The sequence below is a fragment of the Nicotiana sylvestris genome, chromosome 6 (assembly GCF_000393655.2).
Source record: "Nicotiana sylvestris chromosome 6, ASM39365v2, whole genome shotgun sequence".
Lineage (NCBI taxonomy): Eukaryota > Viridiplantae > Streptophyta > Magnoliopsida > Solanales > Solanaceae > Nicotiana > Nicotiana sylvestris.
In genome coordinates, this window is record NC_091062.1 from 159,641,582 (window position 1) to 159,655,722 (window position 14,141).

Sequence of the window (14,141 nt, forward strand, 5' to 3'; positions counted from 1 at the left end):
TAAACCAAATACGTGCAAAGAGTCATAATCTACAGCAGGTTTTCCATACCATTTTTCAAATGGTGTCTTGCCATCAATAGCAGCAGATGGTAGACGATTATTGAGGTGGCATACATATGTAACTGCCTCAGCCTAAAATTCTTTGCCCAAGCCAGCATTGGACAACATACCTCGTACCTTCTCCAGCAAGGTCCGGTTCATACGTTCTGTCACTCCATTCTGTTGTGGTGTATGTCTGACAGTGAAGTGTCGGACGATGCCATCATTTTCATAGACCTTATTGAAATGATCATTTTTGTATTCACCTCCATTGTCCATGCGAATACACTTAATCCTCCTGCCTGTTTGATTCTCCACCATCGTCTTCCATTTGAGAAAAATTCCCAATACTTCATCTTTGCTCTTCATTGTATACACCCACACTCTTCGGGAAAAATCACCAACAAAGGTTACAAAATAGTGTTTCCCACTCAATGAAAGTGTTTTGGAAGGACCCCAAACATTAGAGTGTACATAATTCAAAATACCTTTAGTATTATGGATTGTTGTACCTAATTTAACCCTTGTCTGTTTCCCTTTGACACAATGCTCGCAAAACTCCAAGTTGCAAGCCTTTACTCCTTTTAACAATCCTTGATCTGATAAAGTTTTCAAGGATTTACCTCCAGCATGTCCCAAGCGCATGTGCCATAGCCTGGTTGCTTCTGCCTCTTTTTCGTCACTGAATGTTACTATCGCTGTCCCAATAATTGTACTACCGCGATAATGGTACATGTTATTGTTCTTCCGATTGGCCTTCATTACCACTAGTGCACCGAAGCATACTATCATCACTCCATTTTCTGCAATGATTTTGAACCCTTTTGATTCTAGGGCTCCCACAGAGATGAGATTCTTCTTCAAATCCGGTACATATCAAACATCTGTTAATGTTTTGATCATTCCATCATGGTTCCTTAATCGTATTAAACCAATGTCATATGAGGTAAGAGTGTTGTTATCCGCTGTGTGGATGACTCCACATTCCCCTTCTTGAAAATCCACGAACCAGTCCCTGTTGGGACATATATGATAGCTACAAGCCGGGTCCATCAACCATATGTCTGATAATGTTGATGGCTCTGTTGTAACTAATGAGAAGTCTGAATCATCACAATCAGCTACATTTGAATCCATAATGGCCTTTCCATTGTTATGTTTGGCCTTATTCTTCAACTTCGGACAGTCTTTCTTCCAGTGCCCTTTTTCTCGACAAAAGGCACATTCATCTTTGCTGGGTCTGGATCTTGACTTGGATCTTCCCTTCTTTGTCCTCGTTTGATTTTGAGGACGACCCCTCACAAACAGTGCTTCTCCTTCTCCGCCCTTCTGTTTTTCTCGCTTTCTTTGTTCATAGCTGTACAAAGCTGAACAAACTTCTCTGAGAGAAATTTCGTCATTTCCATGGAGTAGAGTAGTTTCAAGGTGCTCGTACTCATCAGGAAGTGACGCCAACAACATTAAGGCCAAGTCACCATCATCATAAGTTGTATCCATATTTTGCAAATCTGTGACCAACTTATTGAAACTGGTGATATGTTCATTCATCGTGGTACCAGGAACATAGGTGAAGTGAAACAGTCTCTTCTTCATGTACAATTTATTTTGACTGTTTTTCTTCAAAAATTTATCCTCCAGTGCTTTCCATAATTTACTTGCAGAAGTTTCCTTTGTGTATGGATATTTCTGCTCTCTAGCAAGGTAGGATCGAATGGTACCGCAAGCAACACGGTTGATAATTCTCCAATCTTCTTCTCCAATAACATCTGGTTTCTTTTCTTCAATGGCCAGATCTAGCCCTTGTTGAAAAAGGACATCTAGAACCTCGCCTTGCCACATCCCAAAATGTCCGGACCCGTCAAAAATTTCTACCGCAAATTTCGCATTTGACACAATTCTTGTCATAAGCGAAGATGCCAATGATGACGTATTGTTGACACTTGATGTAGATTCTTCTTGTTTATTGTCTCCCATCTTTGACACAAATATTATTTAATAGCTGACGACACAAATCAAGATTATTTCCTTTCTGGTGTGGAAGATCAGACTAAGCTGCAACCACAGAGCATACTCAGACAGAACCTTGACTCAGTTACCAAGATAAATCTTTTCTGATGTGGAAGATCAGAGTATGCTGCAACCACAAAGCATACTTAGACAGTACCTTGGCTCTTATACCAATTGTTGCGGAAGCCAAATGTATATAGTGTGAATGAGTCACTACTACTATATCAAAAATTATGGCAGCCACCAAATAAGAAATAAGACAATAAAGCAACAATAAAAGGAACACCAGAATTTACGAGGTTCGGCCAATTTTGCCTACTTCCTCGGACACAACCAATATTTTATTCCACTCCAAAAATACAAGTGAAATAATATTAAAGAGAGAAGATACAAATGCCTTCAGAAGATAAGAAGGCAAATGAGAGGTGTGTTTAAATCTTAAACATTAGGCCTCCTTTTATAGGGAAAAATTCTCAAACCCAAATTGTCACCCACCGATGTGGGACTTTTGACAATCAACAGTAACATACTCCGAATCTTAGCGACATCCTTTGAAAAGGAATTCGTCACTTCCTTCACAGATGCATCAATGAGAGCCTTGAGTTTGAGTTTTTCGTCCTCCATTGAAGACCTCTGGATGAAAGCACCAATGTAACAAATCACTTATTCAGACACTTCTATTACTTCAACAATGACTGAAAATTACAAGATACTAAACTGAAATACAATGAAAGGAGAAAAGGGATGAGAAGCTCAGAGGAGATGATACAGACAAGGGAGAAGGAAGATGAGGAGGAGCAGACATTTCATTCAACAATAGGCATGCCCGGCATATCCCCTGGATCCCAAATATAACTCTACGATAATCTATTCGGATGTTTAATTCTTGAGCTTTCTCTTAAATTAGGTCCTGACCCAATAGTCCTAAATGGATCCGTCTTGTTCAAAAAATTTGGCCAAAAAGTCCTTACTGCATTAGCCTTGTTCACAACTTCCTTCAGTTATGTTACTATATACCAGTTTCATGTGATAGTTGAATATTTATGTTACAGTAGTCTCTAAAGCTTTGTGATCTATATAGCCGTTTCATGTGATGATCAAATTTTTTGTTTTCAGTACCTTCTAAAGCTTTATACGAAATGCTACAATTGATTCTTTAAGATCAAGTGAGAATTTATCTGCATCACTTGCAATTTCAATTTCAAATCCCCTACCAATTCTGTCCCACATTATTCTCCATTTCTACAATGTGTTATCATGTGGTTTAAGAAAAAATTCTTAAGAAATTATGGGACAATTGAATATTATTTTCTTTTCTTCCAAAACAGATCAAGATAGAATTTTAACCTTGCAAGAATCTAGTTACTCTAAAAAATTAAAATAGTTACTCCTTTATGTGAATATGTTTGGATTTCAAGAGTTAAGCGAGCTATTCTTTGACCATAATTTTTTCATATGCCTTTTAACCATTTTAATTTATTAATTATTATGACCTATAGTACTTTTATATAGTTTTTAAATATGTAAATTTTATTTCAAAAAATATAACAATATTGTATGTTCAAATATACAGTCAATATAAAGTTTGAATCTCAATAAGCGAAATGTGTCATATACGATGGAATAAAGTGAGTACTATTTTGTACAACTTAAAATGACAAACTAGTTGGCAATAAATGCCATAACCGTATGATTAATAACTTGTACCGAAAGGCTATGCCACTTTAAAATTTTGTTAATTTGCTTCTTGGGGAAAAAAGGGAAGAAGAGGGAAGAAAGTGGTAATTTGACTTGAAAAAAAAAAGGCTCGCTGCTAACTCAACTAAATAACAAAAGAAATAGCATTATGAACGATGCATACTGCAGCACGAAAATTTTCTTGAAAATGTACAATATCGATGTATATCATGTTGGATAAACACGTTACACATGGAAGATGAGTATATATTGCACACATTGAAAAAACTACAGTTAGCGGTGAAATTTTTTGGATAATTTTTTCACGCCCAAAAGAGTAAATGTATAAGCAATAGTTAATCTTTCATAAAGAATTCTGAGCCATTTTAGCAAAAGAGTAAAAATGTGTAAAAAACATTTAATCTTTCAATAAAGAATTCTGAGTATTGTGTTATTTTAGCAAAAGAGTAATAATGTCTAGGCAACAGTTAGTCTTTCATAAAGATTTATGTCCCGTGTTATTTTCTTCTTTTTTAGTGTGACTCTTTTTTATTCTCATCACGCACTATAAATTCACCACCAAAACTTTCCCTCTCTAATTGGCTTTCTTTCCTCAATTGGCAGTTACAAGAATAGCCATCTTTTTATACCATCACTTACAAAACCAACACCTTCACAAATTTAACAACTTATCATTCTTGTGCAAGCTGATAATAGGCGAAATCTAGGTGATTTAGCTATTGTTTATGCTTCCGTTTGATTATATTCCGATGGCATATTATGGTTAATTGATGAAAAATAGGCTCTAATTGTGATCTGTATATATTGCAGGATGAGGAGCCTAAATGATGCTTTCAAGAGGGGATTGGAATGATTTATAAGCAAGAACAACCCCTAGGAGTCGAGGGTGCGCAAAGATGAGACGGAAAAATGGACAAAATCGAGCTACTGAAGCGCGCGAAGTTCCAAACTTCGCGCAATAGTTCGCGAGTGTTTCTGCCTGGAAGCCAAGAGAAGCGCGCGAACTATCGCGCGAACTTTCAAACTTCGCGCTTGTCCTATCCGGAGAGACTTTATTTAGGGGTAAAATTGGAATTCCTTCTTAATCCCACTCAACATACATAAAGCAAGAGCTCCATTATTAGGTAGATCAGTTTTTAGAGGAAGAAATAATTTTAGAGAGAGAAAGGGAAGAGAAGACTCAATCTTGAAGTGAAGAAAAGATGGGGATTACAATCTTAAGGATTCAAAGAGTTCTTCTAAACTTTCTTCTATTTGTTTGTTAATATTATGTTTAAAACTTTTATTGTTGATTTTTGTATGACTATGAGTAGCTAAAAACTCTAGTATTCTTGGGTCATGGATGTTAGATAATTATGTTATTTGAAGCTTAGATTGAAGATCTTGAATTTATTGTTATGGGTTGTTTATTTGATTCTGCTTCTAATTATTTTACTGCGTAACTAACAGTGAAATATTATTTACGAATCTTGAATTAAACTTGACAAAAGAAATTCTTGGTTGCATATAGAATCAAATAGAACAAGTTTTTAATCTCGGGCATCGGGTGAAGAATTCACAATTAAGATAGACATATACTTAATTGCCTTGTTTGGTTGAAAAATAGGAATTGTAAATGCATTCTTGCTAATATTAATACCATAGACATATAGGTATTAGTTTAACTTGAATAGATGCATAAGAACTCGAAAGATTCTTATGAATATTATTAACCTTATAATCAATAACCCGGATAATTCAATAAATCCATCTTAAGCTAAAATAGTAGCATAATTTCTAGCAAGTCCATGACCCGGGAATATATTTATCCAAATTGTTATAAACATATTGTGGAATTGGTGTAGTAATTTTGTATTGAATTATTGTGCAATTATTAAGTAAGTTGTAAATTGGTTCTTTAAATATTTTGTAATAATATAGCATAAATTGATAATTGTTTGAGTCTACATCAGTCGAGAAGTTGATCACAATTCCTCGTGGGAACGATACTCTACTCACTACTATATTACTTGTCGATCGCGTACACTTGCGTGAGTGTTTTGGTAGGAAAAAAAATGGTAGAAAAATTAGACTTTTCCCTACGACGGATCTTTTAGACGAATTTTCTTGAGGGAACTGAGCTCATAGAAAACAACAAAAAGATTTTTGTTTTTATTTTGTATTTTTAGGTAGTATAAAAATTCCCCCTTGGTTTTTATTTAAGCCGCGGTTCTTTTCCAAGGGTTTATCTTGAACCGGGCATATGTAGTTTTAAATTTCTGTTTTTATATTTTTTTATTTGGTAGACTAAAATAAGGAGTTATAAGCTATAGAAAAGTAAACCCATAGCGTTGACACACCTGAACACAATAGACCCTAGAGTGTAACGCTTAGTCCTAATTGTTGAATCTTACTGAAAGTGCCTTAATTTGTATGTTTGTACTGAATTGAATGCTCGTAATGGAGTGTCTTGATGAGCTGATCTGGAATGAGTCATATGCCATGTGTGGTGAGTATTTGTGTAGTCCATGTATTGTACTTGTGTCTAGAACTTGCCCAATATGTGAGTTGAAGCGAAATTTGAGGTGATGCTCGGTTTGAAAAATGATGTTAGGCTTTCTTTGACCTTTTTGAGCTTAACTGCTTATTACAAATAAAATTTGTCCCTAGTTAACCCTTTTGAGCCTTCAGACTTTTTGTTTGGCGCCCGCATTACAAGCCTATACCCTTTTGTTCTTAATTGACAGTGTTTTGATCCTTTTACCTCTTAAAGCACTTTAATTGTGAGAAGAGCGCTAAAAGAAGTAAGAAGAAAATAAGTGTGGGGTGACTTTTGGGTGGAACCAATAAAAGGATGAAAGGTGCACTTATGTTGTAAACGAATACACCACTAGCAGAAATTGAGTGGCAAGAAAAAAAAAGAGATAATTACATTGTGTTTTGCTCTAGCTAGTGGGAATGAATTAATAGAGTGCTTAAAGAAGAAGGGCGTATTTGTGGGATGATATTGTGTATAAATGAGAGGTGGGTTCAAGAATTTATGCTGAAAATTGCTCGTGTGATGTGTTAAAGTGCTTAGGGGTTGAGTCACTATTCCTAAATACATCTTACCCGTCCCTTAGCCCACATTACAACCATGAAAAAGTCCTAATTGATTTTGGATCGAGCTAGCCTACCTTAGTAGAGATTTACATTAAGGGCAAGCTTATGGTACCAATTGCATGCATGTGACCTCTGTTGTGAGAGTGAGTGATTTCCTTGATATATGTGAATATATGAATTAAATGTGGTGGATTGAACTCAGATTTTGTTGATGTAATTGTGAGGGCATATGAATCGTGACGGAGAAGCAAGTCTTGATTTCTGTGTAAAGTACTTTGAGGAAGTGTGAATATTGCATGGCACTTGAGAGTTGGCTTTGAGGCTAGGATTGTTCACTGCTAGGCGTAATACATATACATTGTTCTAGGTGTAAAGCGTTAAGGGAAATGGTTGAGCTAAGGATTCTCTAGATAATATAGTTGATTGCTCGAGGACTAGCAATGAATTAAGTGTGGGGTGTTGATAATAGGCGAAATCTAGGTGATTTAGCTATTGTTTATGCTTCCGCTTGATTATATTCCGATGGCATATTATGGTTAATTGATGAAAAATAGGCTCTAATTGTGATCTGTATATATTGCAGGATGAGGAGCCTAAATGATGCTTTCAAGAGGGGATTGGAATGATTTATGAGCAAGAACAACCCCTAGGAGTCGAGGGTGCGCAAGGACGAGACGGAAAAATGGACAAAATCGAGCTACTGAAGCGTGCGAACTACTGCACGAAGTTCCAAACTTCGCGCAATAGTTCGCGAGTGTTTCTGCCTGGAAGCCAAGAGAAGCGCGCGAACTATCGCGCGAACTTTCAAACTTCGCGCGATAGTTCGCGCGTGTCCTATCCGGAGAGACTTTATTTAGGGGTAAAATTGGAATTCCTTCTTAATCCCACTCAACTTACATAAAGCAAGAGCTCCATTATTAGGTAGATCAGTTTTTAGAGGAAGAAATAATTTTAAAGAGAGAAAGGGAAGAGAAGACTCAATCTTGAAGTGAAGAAAAGAAGGGGATTACAATCTTGAAGCAAGGATTCAAAGAGTTCTTCTAAACTTTCTTCTATTTGTTTGTTAATATTATGTTTAAAACTTTTATTGTTGATTTTTGTATGATTATGGGTAGCTAAAAACTCTAGTATTCTTGGGTCATGGATGTTAGATAATTATGTTATTTGAAGCTTAGATTGAAGATCTTGAATTTATTGTTATGGGTTGTTTATTTGATTTTGCTTCTAATTATTTTACTGCGTAGCTAACAGTGAAATATTATTTACGAATCTTGAATTAAACTTGACAAAGGAAATTCTTGGTTGCATATAGAATCAAATAGAACAAGTTTTGAATCTCGGGCATCGGGTGAAGAATTCGCAATTAAGATAGACATATACTTAATTGCCTTGTTTGGTTGAAAAATAGGAATTGTAAATGCATTCTTGCTAATATTAATACCATAGACATATAGGTATTAGTTTAACTTGAATAGATACATAAGAACTCGAAAGATTCTTATGAATATTATTAACCTTATAATTAATAACCCGGATAATTCAATAAATCCATCTTAAGCTAAAATAGTAGCATAATTTCTAGCAAGTCCATGACCTGGGAATATATTTATCCAAATTGTTATAAACATATTGTGGAATTGGTGTAGTAATTTTGCATTGAATTATTGTGCAATTATTAAGTAAGTTGTAAATTTGTTCTTTAAATATTTTGTAATAATATAGCATAAATTGATAATTGTTTGAGTCTACATCAGTCGAGAAGTTGATCACAATTCCTCGTGGGAACGATACTCTACTCACTACTATATTACTTGTCGATCGCGTACACTTGCGTGAGTGTTTTGGTCGCAACACAAGCCCTCTATTTTCAAGTAAGAAATCACTAAAACATAAAGAACTCCACCAGTATCTGGCAAATAACTACCATCCCTGAAGCAATGACCAAAAAATGGTCAGAAAATCTCATAGAAAATACCCTTTTAGAAATGAAATTGCAAAGAGGAATAGTACTCCCTCTGATGGCTATTGTCACGACCCAAACCCGGACCCGGTCGTGATGGTGTCTCTCGTGAAGACAAGCCAGCCGACACTTCCTATTTTTCAATTATTAACAATTAAGCATTTAAGAAACGGTCAAATCATGATAAAATAAATCCGAAATAACAATGATAACATAAATACGCGGAAGAACACCCATACACAGCCCTAACCGGGATGTCACTAGTCATGAGCATCTATAAGTCATAATACAATTCTGCTAAATACATAACTAGTACAACTGTCTGAAGGGAAATAGAAGCGACAAAGGAGTAGAGACATGGGGCTGCGAACGTCAACAACTACCTCGTAATCTCTGAAGCCCGTCTGAAGCTGGAGGAATCAACACTCGGGAGCGGAACCAGCTATGCCTGAATCTACACACAGGGGTGCAGGGAGTAAAGTGAGTACTCTAACTCAGTGAGTAACAAATGTAAATAACGACTGAAAGTAAGAAAACACGTAAGGCACAAGACATTCTATAATGAAGCATTAAACCATTTAAACATAGAAAAACAGTGAAAAGTCAAGTAAATCCTCTTTAAACAAGTAAATAAGTAATTGACAGGTAATTAAGGTAAAGTAAACAAATAGAAGTTTGCCCTTCGGGCACAGTATCAACAAATCCGCCCTCGGGCAATATCTCAGAATAATGCCAGCCCCTCGGGCTCAATCTCATATCATAATGGGTAACCGCCCTCACTGCTGGTGTGCAGACTCCGGGAGGGGCCCATTACGGCCCAAGCGCAATAACAAGTCATCTCGTGGCATCAAACTAGGCCCTCGGCCTCATATCAATCAAGCCACCTCGTGGTATACATATCTCAGGCCCTCGGCCTCATATCAGTGTTGCCTTACAACGTAGGCCCTCGACCTTACTCAGTCAAAAATCATCACGAGCCTCTCGGGCAATAGTAAAATGATGTTTCTCAGCCCAAACATCATTTAAAATATCATTTAAGTATTAAAACTGAGTAAACATGGCTGAGTAGTAAAATAGTGGAAAATAACATGACTGAGTTCAAGTATAAAGTCAAAACAGTGAGGAAATATCAATAAAAATTCCCGAAGGGTTCAAATAGTTGGCACTAAGCCCAAATATGACATTCAGCCCAAATAATGATGATATCAAATAGTTTTCAATCAAATACGCGGTAAAACCATCAACCAGGACGGACCAAGTCACAATCCCCAATAGTGCACGACCCCACGCTCGTCATCAAGCATGTGCCTCACCTTAATATAGCACTACGATGTGCAATTCGGGGTTTCAAACCCTCAGAGCATCATTTACAATCATTACTCACCTCGAACCGGCTAAATCTCTAGCTCGCGACGCCTTTGCCCCTCGAATCGGCCTCCACGTGCGTCGAATCTATCTAAAATCAAAACGAGTACGTCAACATATGTTAAGGGAACAAAGCCCAAGCGAAAACAATCAACAAAGGCCACAAATCCCGAAATTACCAAAACTTGACCCCCAGGCCCACGTCTCGAAATTCGAAAATTTTCACATCAACGGATTCCTTATCTCCCCACGAGTTCATATATACCAAAACATCAAATTCCATCCACAAATGACCCTTCAAATCCCAAATGTTTGGTCTCTAATTTTAAGCCCTAGTTCTTCAATTTTAGGCTTAGATTCTATGATTTTCTAGGTGAAATTCACATAATAATCAAGTTTTAAGTCCAAAAATCTTACCTCTCAACGATTCCCCTTGAATCCCTCTTCAATCTCCTTCAAAGATCTCCCAAAATGACCAACTATGGAAGAAATAAACCCAATCCTTGCGGACAAGACGAGTTTAAAAACATTTCTGCCCAGGCATATTTTCCTCTTCGCAAACGCGGTCAAACCCTCGCGTTCGCGAAGCACAAACTTACTTTGACCAGCTTTTCCTCTATGCGAACGCGACATGACCATCGCGAATGCGATGCTTCCTCTACCTTACCCTTTGCGAACGCGCTCATCCTTCCGCGAACATGATGAACACTTGAGCTCGAACTCATCTGACCCAAATTCCTCTACGCGACCGCGAAGACCTTCTCGCGAACGCGATGCACCACTTCCCAACCCTCCGCGAACACGAAGCCCTTCTCGCGAATGCGAAGGCTTAATTCTTGCCTCCCTCAATTGCCTCTTCGCAAATGTGAGGCTCCACTCGCGTATGCGAAGGGTAAAATCTCTGCAATAGTTGAACAGATTTTTTGCAATTTCCTAACTCCAAAAATGATCCGATAGACCACCCGAAACTCACCCGAGGCCCCTGGGACCTCAACCAAAGGCACCAATATATCCTAAAACCTTATTCGAACTTGTTCCAATCACCAAAACACCTCAAACAACATCAAATCACACAAAACACATCAGATTCAAGCCTATCAACCGGAAATAGGAAAAATATCAATTTCGCCAATTCAAGCCTAAAACTACTCCAACCCTCCAAAACCCATTCCGATCACACTCCTAAGCCATAAATCACCTCTTGAAGCTAACCGAACCATCGGAACTCGCATCTGAGCCCTCTAACACATGAGTCAACATCCGGTTTACTTTTCCAACTCAAACTTCCTTAAAAGAGACTAAGTGTCTCAAACCTTACCAAAATCATTCTGGATTCGATCCGACTAACCCGATACCATAAAACATAGATAACGAAGCATAAAAAAGCAGAAATGGGGAAAACGGAGCCGTAACTCATGAGACAACTGGCCGGGTCGTCACAGCTATGAACTTCACATGGTTTGCAAAAACAGCCGCCACAACTGCATTTCTCGGCAGGGGCAGATGCACCTTTGTGCACCTCGTCGAAAAATCTAATTAAATATATATTTTATTAAATTTTTAATATTATAAATATCCATTATAAAAACAAAACGAACGTTATTGCGAAGAAGTGCGTCTTGGTTCAATGGCTAAGAAGCTAAGTTTGAACGGTAGGTAAGGGGTTCGAAGCTCAGCAGCTTGTATATGTTTTGCTATTTTTTTTCTTTCCTTTACTTTTTCTGGAAGATAACATCTTTTAAGCTTTCAAAATTAAGCAAGTTTATCATCTGAGATTCATTTAACTTGGAAGAAAGAATCAATGAGGCGAATCACATCTACGCAGTGAAAGAAATTTTAAGTTCCTTGAAATTTATTTAAATATGAGTGATTGTGTGATGCCTTATATATATAAAATAAAAATAGTACTATGACGCTTTATGAATAATTTTCAAAAAGTAAAAACTCGTCAAGAAAAATTATAATATTGTAATATATTGCATTTTATTGATATATATTGAATCTTTTTTATTTTTTTTAATATAGCATCACTGTTATATTTGTTTATTTATTCACTTTTTAAAATTGTCGACACCGCTTACGAAAAAATTTGCGTACGCCCTGAGGCTCGGAGATCTTTCGTTAGCAGGAGCCAAGTTGAGTTTTACCTTCGCAAACGTGACAGGATTCTCAGTCTTAAACGGTCTCAGTGGTGCTATGGAACCTATTTGTGGACAAGCATTTGGAGCCAAGAATCATAAGTTACTTCACAAGACCCTTGTCATGTCAACTTCTTTTTTACTACTTGTCTCAATTCCTATCTCTTTCTTGTGGCTTAACGTGGACAAAATCCTCATAACATGTGGCCAGCAAAATGACATTTCTACGGTAGCTAAGAAATATCTAATTTATCTCCTCCCTGATTTAGCAGTCACATCATTTTTGTGTCCACTAAAGGCTTACTTGAGCACCCAAAATGTTACAATACCAATTATGTTAAGCTCAACTCTAGCTGTTGCTCTGCATATACCGATTACTATGTTACTTTCATTGACTAAAGGGCTAGAAGTAATTTCCATGGCATATTGGATAACAGACTTAATAATCATGATTCTTTTGGCTATTTATGTAATGATAGTAGAGAATAGAAAGGGAGGGGAATGGAAAGAAGGAGGCTGGTGGGAACAGGGGATTCTTGATTGGGTCAGATTGCTTAAACTCTGTGGACCATGTTGTCTTACTACTTGTCTTGAATGGTGGTGTTATGAGATATTGGTTTTGTTCACAGGGCGTCTCCCTAATGCTAAACAAGCAGTTGGGATTATAGCCATTGTATTGAACTTTGATTATTTGCTCTTCTCTGTTATGCTCTCGCTCGCGACATGTGCGTCCGTTCACGTATCCAACGAGCTCGGGGCAGATAGTCCTGCCCCTGCTTACCGGGCAGCATATGTGTCATTAGGCTTGAGTATTATTTTTGGGTTTCTAGGTGGCTCTGTAATGGCATGGGCAAGAGGAATTCGGGGTCCTTTGTTTAGTCATGACAAAGGGATAATAAGAGGAGTGAAGAAGATCATGTTGCTAATGGCGTTAATTGTAGTTGTTAACTTTCCTTTAGCAGTTTGTGGAGGAATTGTTCGTGGAACAGCACGGCCTTGGCTAGGGATATACGCTAATATCGGTGGATTTTACTTGTTGGCCTTGCCGTTGGGAGTAATTTTGGCATTCAAAGTTCATCTTGGGCTTGTAGGTCTGTTAACAGGGTTTATGGTTGGAGTAGTTATTTGCTTGGCCTTGTTGTTGGTGTTTGTTGCTAGAATTGATTGGGTTGGAGAAGCTAAAAAAGCACATATGTTAGCCTGCAATCAAGAAGAAGTTGCTGATGATCGGAAAAATTCGTCCATGGCTACGGAAAATGGCTCATGCTGATAGAGGCGAACCTAGAATATTAGGAATGGGTTCAAGTTTATTGTCACGACTATACTACTATAATACGTTAAGTAGTTTAAATGCTGAATCTCTCATCCTCATGACTAAAGTCACGCCTAACCTATAATAATTGTCATAAAATATATCAATCATAATAGGAAACTAAAGTTTGAGTAGTTTCTTTCGCAGATTTTCTTTAAAACCAGAGGCTAGAGAACTGATTGCAACTGCAGAGGGACTCTTCTAACGGCAGTGCTTTTAATCATAACGGTAAAGCCTGCCCACAACTACATCATTGTAAATTTTGTAATGAGTAAGAATCAGAAAGAATAAAATGGCTGAGAAACCTAATACAAGAGAAAGTTAATATTCCACCTGCTTGGTTTATGTAACATTACGTTCTTATTAGTCTGTTTCGAAAAGAATGATATACACCGAAAACAATTAACTTTATACTTCTTCATTTACCTTTAATGAAAAGCTTTACAATCATACAGAGATATTATGACATGTTTAAAGCCACAAATTTTAAAATTTTTATAATACACAAACTATATAATACGCGACGTAAATTGAAACAGAT

The 14,141-nt window shown here is 37.1% G+C and overlaps 1 protein-coding gene across 1 annotated transcript; it reads left to right on the plus strand.

The window, feature by feature from the left end:
- The first annotated feature begins 886 nt into the window (after positions 1-886).
- On the plus strand, positions 887-13,909 carry LOC104221430 (protein DETOXIFICATION 56-like). Its single transcript, XM_070149434.1, has 2 exons — positions 887-985; positions 12,176-13,909. The coding sequence occupies exons 1-2, from the start codon at positions 887-889 to the stop codon at positions 13,556-13,558; spliced, it is 1,482 nt and encodes a 493-aa protein (XP_070005535.1). The 3' UTR covers positions 13,559-13,909.
- Positions 13,910-14,141: the final 232 nt, after the last annotated feature.